The 12,407-nt window shown below is 36.9% G+C and overlaps 1 protein-coding gene across 4 annotated transcripts in view; it reads right to left on the minus strand.

Moving 5' to 3' along the window:
- The window catches only part of LOC122442137 (spermatid perinuclear RNA binding protein), a 140,050-nt gene that overhangs the window by 54,181 nt on the left and 73,462 nt on the right, over positions 1-12,407 (minus strand). For 3 of the 4 annotated variants that reach the window (XM_043469499.1, XM_043469496.1, XM_043469498.1), the window contains exons 2-4: positions 12,042-12,209; positions 9,590-9,810; positions 2,532-2,697 (exon numbers count right to left, since the gene is read on the minus strand). In XM_043469499.1, coding sequence (XP_043325434.1) covers positions 2,532-2,697; positions 9,590-9,810; positions 12,042-12,044 — 390 coding nt within the window. In that variant the 5' untranslated portion in view covers positions 12,045-12,209. The remainder of the gene's footprint in view (positions 1-2,531; positions 2,698-9,589; positions 9,811-12,041; positions 12,210-12,407) is intronic. The other variant, XM_043469497.1, reaches the window with a different exon arrangement.

Below are 12,407 nucleotides of genomic sequence, written 5' to 3' on the forward strand. Positions count from 1 at the left end.
ACAGAGGAAACCAAGAAAGGGAAAGGCCACACAGTGGCTGGAAAAACCAGAACCAGAGTATAGAGAAAAAGCAGAAAACTGCTCCATTCACTTTGCATAAGAGCAGGAAAGATGTCTCAGAGAAAAAGCAAAGTCAGTTTTTCAACCGTACATGCAGATCACTCTATGAGACACATTCAAAGTAATGAAATATGATATGAGTGTTGGGCTACACTAATTCTAAGTGACTCTGGTTTTGGTCGTCCTTCTCCTTCCTCTGCTCAAGGAAGTTCTAAAATGATCCTAGAAAAGAGTACGTAGAGAAAAGGTCTGAAACAATCCCAATTAAGGTACCCTGATAACTCAAAATTTTGCTATGATAAGTGCTCAGGGAAAAGGTTTTTAACTCACAAGAAAATAAGTTCATATAGTATCAGAGATTGGTTTTCCAAACGAACACCAAGAAAAAGGGGTAGGCAGGGAATAAATGCAAAAATCCCATTTAAAATTATTTTCTGAAACATTTTTGTATTAATAATAAGATGTCCATGCTTGTGTGTACATATGAAGGTACAGCAAATGTGTACATGTACACAAACTAATATAAAGTGGGTGCACAATTACATCCCCATTTATTTGGGTACCTCTACCCAAACAGCTGCGGTCATGGATCCAACCATGGCACAAAGCAGCTGGTTTCACTGCTGGATAACTCTATTAGCTATGTTAAATTCAGATATGTTTCTTAAAATGTCCACCACTGGTCTTAAGAGTTCAGGCCACTTTCGCCTTCCCCAAGAAGCTCTTCAGAGATCTGAAGATACCTGTATCTTTTTTCAGCTTCTCTAGGTTAAAAAGCCCTAGTCTCTTCAAATTTGAAACAGTTTACCAGTCTGCATACCCTCCCAGGCCCTTCCCTCAAACACTTACTAGCCTGACAAAAAGTTTAAAATTGTGGTGCCCAGAAATAGAAAATACAGAGTTCACACAGTTGTGAACTACAGAGAAAGCTCTATTAGTACAAATGAAGCTCCAATTTCCTGTATCTTCAATACTGAGAAATACAACAGATCTTCAATTTCTTATAGCACTGATTCTCAACCCTTTTTCCACCCTGACACATCTGAAACTATGACCACTCATATAAAATAGAACTCACTAAAGAAAACACAAAAGGGGGTGAGATGGTTGGGAAAGCCTCCATATGTCCAACCCTTTGCTTATTACTCTAGTACAGATTTAAGAATAACAATGTTCACTATAATAAAAGCAGAAATAAAGATTAAACTCTAAAACAATAAAAAAAAAGGAAAAAAGATGGATTTTACAACATTAACATTCTAGTAACAAAAAGTATAGTCAGAAACTCGTTATTGAACTTTCTTTACTGAACTCCATGTTGCTTACCACTCTCCCTTCTCAAATAATCACATAACCATTTAAAAAGTCTTTAATCTTTTAAATCTTTCTTTAAAAGAAATGAATTTAACCCTTGAAAGAACAGAAACTTTCCTTCAATCAGAACTGAAAATGGAAAAATCAAATATATTTTGTTCAGTCACTTAGAAAGAGTTAAGATCTAAAAATGATTTTTTTTAAAGTGCTCCAGAAATTAATAAAGAAGAATGTGTCAACAAGTAACACAAATTTGAGTGCCAGGAATGGCAGATTAAAGTCAGGAAGATGCTTCTGAAAATCAGTTGGTGGATATGAAAGAAAATGATCCAGTAACAAAGCTAATAAAGACAAATTTAGAATGCATGTTACTTTGGGGGAAAAAAGGTCTCCACAGAAGAAATACAAATAAAACCAACTACAAAAAAAGAGAGCATTCAACAACTCACAGTTCAACCTTGTGTACTGATATCTATTTATGCAACATGGATTGAAGGACTAACTGATATAAAATCATCAAAAAGATATAATCTAATTATACCAAAGGTAACACATCTGAAAATGAAAGGTGATCATAGTTTTCAACTGACCCTTGGAGCAGACTGGCAGAGCAGGTCCTAAAGTGACCACAGCCCTGGACCAACCAGTTGCCTTCAACCCTGAGGAGCCCTCAGCCTCCAGCAGCATCCTCCAGGGCACAAGACAACAGTAAAATTCTCTAAATGCATCCCAATGTGAAAAAGGCTTGGAAACAAGGAATTAATAGTGAATTTCTATTAACAGAATGAATGAATGAAATTAAATTAACAGTCTTCAATTTAAAAAATTAGCATCTATGAAAGTTTCCAGTTGCCCAGGCTCTTTTTGTTCTTTTCCACCCTATATCAAACCTTCTGGAGAGTTTTATAATGCTGAGAGGCCTATTCTGGAAAACATGAAAACTCTCAGCAAGATACATCTGAAAAATTTAAGACTGTACTTTGAATATTAATCACCAGAAGTTTGCCTTAGATGTGATGGATGATGCACAGACCCAGAGTAGCCATCTGTACCTACCTTTTACTGTTATCAATTTCTTTTTATTAAATTAATGAAGATCACTACCTATTTTTACCTTTTCACAAATTCTCCTAGAAGCACAATTAAACTATACTCACCTGAATCTGAATAGGAAGATTATCTTTGACTGTATTTAACAGGGTCTCTGTGGGTTTGTCTTTGCACATTAAAACCAGCTCCAAGTCCATGTCATCTTTAATCAGCAAGCCTTTTGCAACCAGGCCAATCCTCATTACACCACACAATGTCCGACCACCTTGATCCCTAAAAATAGAAGTCTGAATGATTACTTTCACAGCCTACTTCTGCAACTATAACTTAATCATCACTTGGCTTTCTGGCTATCCATAAGAATTGATAAGGGAGAACATAAATCCAGAAATCCAAAATTCCACTAAATTAAGTCTCAGATTTAAGGTTCATAAACTATCTTACACAAAGAACCAAGAGGGAGACTGTTTCAAATGATACATCTCTCAATTCTTTATTAAATCTATATTGCTTAGGAAAATCCAAAAATACTGTATCCCCTTAAATATCTTTTCAATTATTCAAACTTCCTCCTTTTATCTTTTAATTAGCAATTGAAGAATTGTGAGAAACATGAACACCATGGCATACTAAGAAAGAGCATCAGAGTGGAAATAAAAAGACCTGACCTCTGCTCCGAACAGTGGCTTCTGGCTCAGTATCTGTAACTGTAAAATGGCTATTGGCTGGATAAGCCTTAGCTCTCTCCTTGTAGCTATAGCATTCTAGGAATCCATAAAAGTTTATGGGGAAAACAGAATAATGTGATAAAAGTGAAGAGCTGAGGAACCCAAAGATGATCTGCCAACACACACATTCCAAATCCAGTGGCAACCAGAAGAATGAACATTAAAAGAATATCAAGTCATGCATGGGACATAAGAATAACATTAATATCTATCCTTGACTTTAATACCTAAAGTTTATTAGTTCATTTCCCTCAATTACAAATGAAAATGTAACTAAACTTAATGGTCATTCAACAAGTAAGCAACTAAAAAAAAAAAAAAGTAAGCAACTGTTTGAATATGGAGAACATACTCCAAATTCTCCTGCTTCAGAGGCTCACACTGCAGATTAAGTACAAAAGCTGTTCAAAACCTGCTTAAGAAGGAAGACAAATGTGATATTTGAGAACAAACTGCATGCCACAAATCTCATTTAGACCTAACAAAGAGCCTGCATTTGAAAGACAAGGAATGAGAATCTCAAAACTGGTGATTAATTGTTCAAGTTCACAGAGAGTAAGTAAAATGGTGCTACAGTCCATGGGGTCGTACAGAGTTGGACAGGACTGAACAAGTGAACAACAAGACTCAAACTCAAGTTGATTTGACCACAACACTCAAGCTTTTTACATTATTATGACTGCATCATAATTTCAGAAAAGGGAAAGGTCAAAATTAGAGACTAAAAGCAAGGCAAACTTCAAGAGTGACTTCAGCAGAGTCATGATTTGGTTAAAGAGAAAAAAAGGTCATTCTAGCTGAGGGGAAAGAATCAGCAGAGTTGAGTCCAAGTTAGCAGAGTTGGAAAATGAACTGGAGAAAAGAGAAACAGAACAGTGGCAATGGAAACAAGACAGGAAATCATAAATAACTCAGCCACAGCTCAGTGCCTGGCATACCTGAGAGAGTCAATAAACATTAAGCAATGAAAAACTATAAGGGTGGTACAAGTATAAAAAGAAATAAAAATAATTTTAAAGTAAACCGAATATAGGACATTATTTGATATTAAGAATAGCCTGTCATCTTTGATTATTTTTTCCTCTGTACTCCTGATCTTTCATCTTTCTCCCAAACCTAGTAACAGTTTATAAATTCTCCCCCTCTTGAGTTCAGCTCAGTTCAGTCTCTCAGTCGTGTCCAACTCTTTGCAACCCCATGAATCGCAGCACGCCAGGCCTCCCTGTCCATCACAAATTCCCGGAGTTTACTCAAACTCATGTCCGTCGAGTCGGTGATGCCATCCAGCCATCTCATCCTCTGTCGTCCCCTTCTCCTCCTGCCCCCAATCCTTCCCAGCATCAGGGTCTTTTCCAATGACTCAACTCTTCACATGAGGTGGCCAAAGTATTGGAGTTTCAGCTTCAGCATCAGTCCTTCCAATGAACACCCAGGACTTATCTCCTTCAAGATGGACTGGCTGGATCTCCTTGCAGTCCAAGGGACTCTCAAGAGTCTTCTCCAACGCCACAGTTCAAAAGCAGCAATTTTTTGGTGCTCAGCTTTCTTCACAGTCCAACTCTCACATCCATACGTGACCACTGGAAAAACCATAGCCTTGACCAGATGGACCTTTGTTGGCAAAGTAATGTCTCTGCTTTTTAACATGCTATCTAGGTTGGTCATAACTTTCCTTCCAAGGAGTAAGCGTCTTTTAATTTCAAAGCTGCAGTCACCAACCATCTGCAGTGATTTTGGAGCTCAAAAAAATAAAGTCTGATGCTGTTTCCACTGTCTCCCCATCTGTTTCCCATGAGGTGATGGGACCAGATGCTATGATCTTAGTTTTCTGAATGTTGAGCTTTAAGCCAACTTTTTCACTCTCCTCTTTCACTTTCATCAAGAGGCTTTTTAGTTCTTCTTCACTTTCTGCCATAAGGGTGGTGTCATCTGCATATCTGAGGTTATTGATATTTCTCCCGGCAATCTTGATTCCAGCTTGTGCTTCTTCCAGACCAGCGTTTCTCATGATGTACTCTGCATAGAAGTTAAATAAGCAGGGTGACAATATACAGCCTTGATGTACTCCTTTTCCTATTTGGAACCAGTCTGTTGTTCCATGTCCAGTTCTAACTGTTGCTTCCTGACCTGCATACAGGTTTCTCAAGAGGCAGGTCAGGTGGTCTGGTATTCCCATCTCCTTCAGAATTTTCCAGTTTATTGTGATCCACACAGTCAAAGGCTTTGGCATAGTCAATAAAGCAGAAATAGATGTTTTTCTGGAACTCTCTTGCTTTTTCGATGATCCAGCAGATGTTGGCAATTTGATCTCTGGTTCCTCTGCCTTTTGTAAAACCAGCTGGAACATCTGGAAGTTCTCGGTTCACAAGTTGCTGAAGCCTGGCTTGGAGAATTTTGAGCATTACTTTATTACCGTGTGAGATGAGTGCAATTGTGCGGTAGTTTGAGCATTCTTTGGCATTGCCTTTCTTAGGGATTAGAATGAAAACGGACCTTTTCCAGTCCTGTGGCCACTGCTGAGTTTTCCAAATTTGCTGTCATATTGAGTACAGCACTTTCACAGCATCATCTTTCAGGATCTGAAATAGCTCAATTATTAAAAAATTAAATTTAAATTAAATTAAAAAAATTAAATTAAAATTCCATCACATCAACTCGCTTTGTTTGTAGTGATGCTTTCTAAGGCCCACTTGACTTCACATTCCAGTATGTCTGGCTCTAGGTGAGTGAACACAACATTGTGATTATCTAGGTCGTGAAGATCCTTTTTGTACAAATCTTCTGTGTATTCTTGCCACCTCTTCTTAATATCTTCTGCTTCTGTTAGGTCCGTACCATTTCTGTCCTTTATTGAGCCCATTTTTGCATGAAATGTTCCCTTGGTATCTCTTAATTTTCTTGAAGAGATCTCTAGTCTTTCCCATTCTGTTGTTTTCCTCTAGTTCTTTGCATTGATCACTGAGGAAGGCTTTCTTATCTCTCCTGGCTATTCTCTGGAACTCTGCATTCAAATGGGAATATCTTTCCTTTTCTCCTTTGCTTTTAGCTTCTCTTCATTTCACAGCTATTTGTAAGGCCTCCTCAGACAACCATTTTGCCTTTTTGCGTTTCTTTTCCATGGGGGTGGTCTTGATCCCTGTCTCCTGTACAATGTCACGAACCTCCGTCCATAGTTCATCAGGCTGTCTATCAGATCTAGTCCCTTAAATCTATTTCTCACTTCCACTGTATATTCATACTCTCAAACCCCTGCCTTCAAACTAGCTTCTTTTCAGGCTCTTACTACCTCTCACCTAAACCATCTCAATAACCACCTCTCCACTGGCCTGACTAAATTCCTAGCATCTCATCTACTGTATACAGTATGTTACAACCAGAACGGTCTTCCAAAAGCACAACAAGGATGGAACTCTGCCTGCTATTTTCCTGGTGTCCCACTGAACACTTAGACATGGGCTTATTGGGAAGCAATTTAGGAATCAGCATGACTTTTGTTTTGAATCCTGGATCTGCCACTTACTATATGACACTGGACAAACTACAAATTACTTGATTCTTTTGAGTCTATTTCTTCATTTGTTTAAAAACAAAGAAAAAAAACAATAGAGTAATACCTTCCTCCGAGTGGTACTGAGAATATCATTTATTAATAATTAGCATAAGTAATGAACTTCCCAGAGCATGGCATATATTATAGCTCAATAAAAAATAGCTATTATTCCTTATACAGTCCCAATACTTTTTCACACCTAGATCCTTGCTGAGATTTATTTTTTCTTCTACTTTCACTGCCTGACAAAACCCTACGCACTCTCTGGAGAGCCAACTGCAAGTGCTACCTCCTCTGTGAAGTTTTTTCTGACCCCAGATCCTGCACCTAGTCTTTCCCTGCTCTGTACTTTCACCTTTTGGTCATGGATAATCAAAGTGAAGATGTGAAGCAAAGTGGATGCGCGTCCGACAGACTTGAATGTGAATCCTGACTCCACCACACACTCAGTGACCTTAAGCAAGGTAAATCTGTTATTGATTCTGAGTCACTCTTTCTTCATAACCAAATATGTAGCACTGGAAATTTAAGTAAAATGGGGGTGGAGGGCAGGCAACAGTAATACAGACTAGCAGATTTGTTGTAAAATAATATGAAAAGTAATCTGATATAGTAATTGGCACTCAATAAATAGTAGATGTTATTAACTAGCCCTTATTAGCTTGCTTATTACATTCCATGCCATAACTTGGTCTTACCATGTAGAAGACAGCAAGACTAAGCAGAGAAACTAAGTCCTAATTCAGTTCTGAATTTTAATAATGAATTTGAATATGAGGTATTATAAAGCAAGTGACCCCAATACAGGGAATTAATTAAAATTAAGCTAAATATTTAATATTTCTCAAATACAAATAGTGGGAACTTGTGAGTCAGTTTGTGAAGAGATAAAACACGAGCATACAGGTAAAAGCTGTCTAACAGTGCCTGGCAATAGAAGGTGCTTAATAAATACAAGCAAGCCCTCCCTGTCTCTGGGCCCTCTGCAGTGCTTAGCACACACCAGGAACATAATTCGTGTCTATGACCACAACAGCTCTGTCTGGAAGCCATGCCTGCCCCTGTTTTATATGAAATAGGGACACAATCATTCCACACCTTAAGCTCTACCACACAGGAATAATCACACCCAAGGGCTCAACCCAGGAATGTTTTACAAACTGCAAACACTTTACAGAGTCCATACAACACTACTTAAAAATTCAAACAAAGCACACAGTACATTATGTGTTAAACACCTTGACAACTCAGCAACCTGATCCAGTTCAGCAAGTGTCTACTGGAGCACTTTCCAAGAGTTTGTTCAGCCTTGACAGCAAAAAGATGTATTTAAAAAGACTGACTTCGCTGAAAAATACTTAGAAATAGTAAAAACAGCAAATCATAGAAGTTTTACCACAATAAATGGTATAAACACATTCCGACATGCAACTTAAACACGCAATGCAGGAATTCCCTAGGGATCCAGTTGTTAAGACTCGGCACTTTCACTGCCGTGGTCCAGGTTCAATTCCTGGTTTGAGAACTAAGATTACACAAGCCCTGCAGTGTGGCCAATCAGTTAATCTATAAGTAAGGAATTTATGACTATTTAACTTGCGCAGGGACTGAGATACAAAGAGCTTCATTATTGGATGATACTACTAATTACCAATTAACTGTATATTTTGACAGTATCTTTTTTAAACTCATCATATGCAAGAAAAAATGAATTACTGCCCAAGAAACTTCAAGCTGACAAATCTATGCTAATGTATATATTACCTGCAATAAGCTAACAAAGTCAAGAAAATATAATCTTCAGCTGAAAACGGATACTGATTTTCTTTCATCTGAAGATGGAAAGGTTACACTATCTTTCAGTTAAAGAAATAGATTTATCAATACTTTCCCACTATTCTTTATTTATCACACTGATTTAGAATTGAAAGGCTGAGAAAAAAATTCTATAACTTCTATCCTCAATTTACCAGTTGTAGTCGGGAAGATCCCCTGAAGAAGGAAATGGCAACCCACTTCAGTACTCTTGCCTGGAAAATCCCATGGACAGAGGAGGCCTATAGGCTACAGTCCATGTGGTCGCAAAGAGTCTGACACGACTGAGCAATTTTAATAACTAATAACTAGTCAAAATAAATGTTCTTAATCCTACTAATACAATGCAGTCAAATGAGCTTCATCTTTCAAAGTAAACTATATTCTTACTCCAATCATAGTGACATTGCTCAAAACAGTAACTCTAAGTTTACTAGCAAGGCATAAATGGTTTCCTAGTTCTCACTCAGCTTCATCTCACTCACAACTCACTTCTGCTGCAGCACTAGGAGCACTGTTGTAGCAGCTGAAGGGTTTGGCTCCCACTAGGCCAGTATTCATTCAGTACCCAATGAGCATGTACTACGTGCAAGACACTACACTGGATCCTGGGAGTCAACAAGGAAGATGCAGTTAAAAATACCTTTGGAGGACATTCTCCTGCACTCTTTCTTCTACATCAGGCTTTTTAAACACCTGAAAAAATGATATTTTACGACTTCCCCAGAGACCAAAAAAAAATAGTGTTTATTTCTGAATTTAGGAAACTAAACCAACACATGAAAAAGATGACATGTCACAATCTCTAAAACAGAGGTTTTTTAAAGGGCTTGTATCCCTTTTTAAAGGGATCCTGAACAGCTCTCTTCCGTTTCTCTGATCAAATCATTATTCTTCTACTGTCCCTTCAAATTTAACTCAGAAAAATCCCACATTTACTTCCTTGTTTACAGTCATATAAATGAGAAAACCCAAAGAATACCATATACCAAGTGTAACCCAGTGAGATGGGACTCTGGACTTATCTGGGCACTACAAGAAAAGTGTCACACAAAGGTCAGGTCACACTTACTTGGAATAGGTGTCTACGGCCTCTTCCTTCTTTACTTCTGTCTCACCCTCTGCTTTTGTGCCTTTACTTGTTTCATCCAGCCAATCTGAGACATGTTTAAGAGCACACTCAACAGTAGATACCATATTCTGAACAGCTTCAAGTTCCTCCGGAGATGGATAAATTGTCGAATGTTTCACCATAACATGGCGATCATCATTGGCAAAAGATCTGATAGATCTCTGTCAGAAGATGAAAGAAAACTATTACTTTGATAAAAGAAATGGTACCTGAAAAGGATGACTTACAAATATATTTTAGTCAAGTCACAGCTAATAACTGTTGTGATTAGCTATGTCAAACTATTGTGATAAATAGTTAACATTGAGACAACAAAAAAACTGCTCAAGAAAGGAAGTAAAAACCCATCCTACTGAACGCCACACCAGAAAATCTTAAACCTTTCATTCATGTTTTAGAAAAGTTCACACACGTCACATTCAGTATTATGTATTTTCCACCTTTTAGCTGAATAGACATGTTTTCAATATCACATCAAAAAAGGTCATCCATATCACACATCACTGGCAAGAAACAGACACTTCCTAGTTTCGGCAGAGTATCTAGAAATGCATACAGGTGACTCATGATACCCAGTCACTCCTTTCCAAACTGCTGAATACTTCTGCACTTTGAAAAGTTGAGATTTTGTAATATAATAATACAAAATACAAAGCTATGTGTGAACAAGACAGTAAAACTATGGGCCACATCAGAATATTACTTACTATTTGGCATTCAAACCTTTGGTGTGATGCTTTAATTTTTAAAATAGATTAATAGGAGATATCCCAGCTTCCAAAATGGGGAAAATAAATATTGTAAAAGAATTAATTTCCCAAACTAATTTACAAATATGTACACATTCTCAATCAAAATTCCCTCAAGATAGATTCATTTTAGTACTTCACAAAAATAATTTTAAAGCTCATGGGGGCAAAGGGAGGGATCAATGACAGCATTAAGAACTATTCTACAAAGGTGGATGGGTGGTACCATTATGCTAAAATAAAATATCAAAAATTTAAAAAGCAATAATTAAAATGACATGCTGGCCCAGAAATCAGTAGAGCAGATTACCACCTGGAAATAGAATGAATTTCATGAAAATTTAATAGAGTAGATCCTTCACACTCATGAGTCACACATCCAAATACCTTTGAATATCTCCAAATTTACAAATACCATGAAGACACTTGTATCACTACACAGCAAAATGAACAAGCTACATTTAAAATGAATAAACTAGGAAAAGAATTTTCACCAACTATGACAAGTAATATATAAAAGCATTTGTTTAAGCAGTAAGAATATCTAGACTGCAATAGATATAAGCTGAAGAGGCAAATAATTCATTTCATATCGGAAGAAACACAAGTTATAGTGTCATTCATCACAGCTCACCATAAAACTAAGTGACAGAGAAAATCCATCCCAAGTTAAGTTTTCCCCACCATTCACAATTAAAATATTAGTAGAGTTCCTTCTTTAGAGAGCAAGTCAACTAAGTTGCCAGAACAAACCCTAGAACAAATTTCTTTTAATAAAATCTTTCTTAAAGAAATACCTTCAAAAAAAAAAAAAGAAATACCTTCAGACTTGCTAAACAACATATTTCAAAAACACATATGATTAATATTTTGTGCTTTTCCCCACACTTATCTTTTTTAAGCCTTTTCTCACTAAAACTTAGGGGGGGAAAATCACATATCCTTCAGAACCAAAATGCAAGGCAAAAAAATTCAGCATATTTTACCAATTAAAAAATTAGGCAGGAAAGGTTAGATGACCTCATCTAATATCTCAAATTCAATTTAAGTATGAACTTTCCACAAAAACTAAGGTTTCCAGGATATTCAGTTCAGTATCCTCAATACAGTCAATATTTGACCTTATTATTTTAAAATCAAAAGCACATGAAAAGAAAAAAGGTGTCTTTTTCAGTTAAATACACACACATTTTACAAACTGCAAACCCTTCAAATCATTACTTAAAGAACTGGTTCAGGACTTTTAAAACACTGAGCTTCAGGTAGTTCCGTTCAGTTCAGTTCAGTCGCTCAGTCAAGGCTAGAGAAAAATTACGTAATTTCAAGTTCAAGGGCACCTTAGCCATTTGTATCAGTTTGCTAATACCAGTTTTATTAGAAAATATTATTTATGAGCATTCCCTCCTTTCTATTTAATAATTTATGGACTGCAGGCTCATGGGGCTCCATCTTGTGGTTTAAAGGGCTCGTAATAAATCTGAACTCATTCGCTTTGCTTAAATAGTGGAATGGCATCTTCAGCTGATGCACTGGAGCCAAAAATTAACACCACTGATTTTACTTGCCTTCACTGTTAATAGTTTCAACTTTAAATGACTGAGCTCTTTGGTAACTAAATTAAGGAATTATAAATGATAACCTACCATGGTTTTCTATAGTATTTTAGCTTCTTCTTCCGATCCTTTCCCCTCTTTCTTGTCGTCTTCACTAGACACTGTTTTGTGTGACAGTACCTCCTCATAAGCCTGAGTCCCCTGATGGCTCAGAGTCAATATGGCAAAGATATCTGAAGGCTTGTTCTCTAGAGTACACTTGCAAGAGAAAAAGAAAAACAACTTTTCAAAAATGTTTATTTATGATTAGTTTCATATCAGAGGGTGAAACCCATAAACATATTACTGAATAAAACAGAACAATCTTTATAGTGGAAAATTACTTATTTTAAACAAAAGCTAAAACATCCTTTGAAGGCCTGGGCCCAAGAGCCTAAGTGATATGACCAGAGAAAT

The sequence above is a fragment of the Cervus canadensis genome, chromosome 5 (assembly GCF_019320065.1).
Source record: "Cervus canadensis isolate Bull #8, Minnesota chromosome 5, ASM1932006v1, whole genome shotgun sequence".
Taxonomy (NCBI): Eukaryota; Metazoa; Chordata; class Mammalia; order Artiodactyla; family Cervidae; genus Cervus; species Cervus canadensis.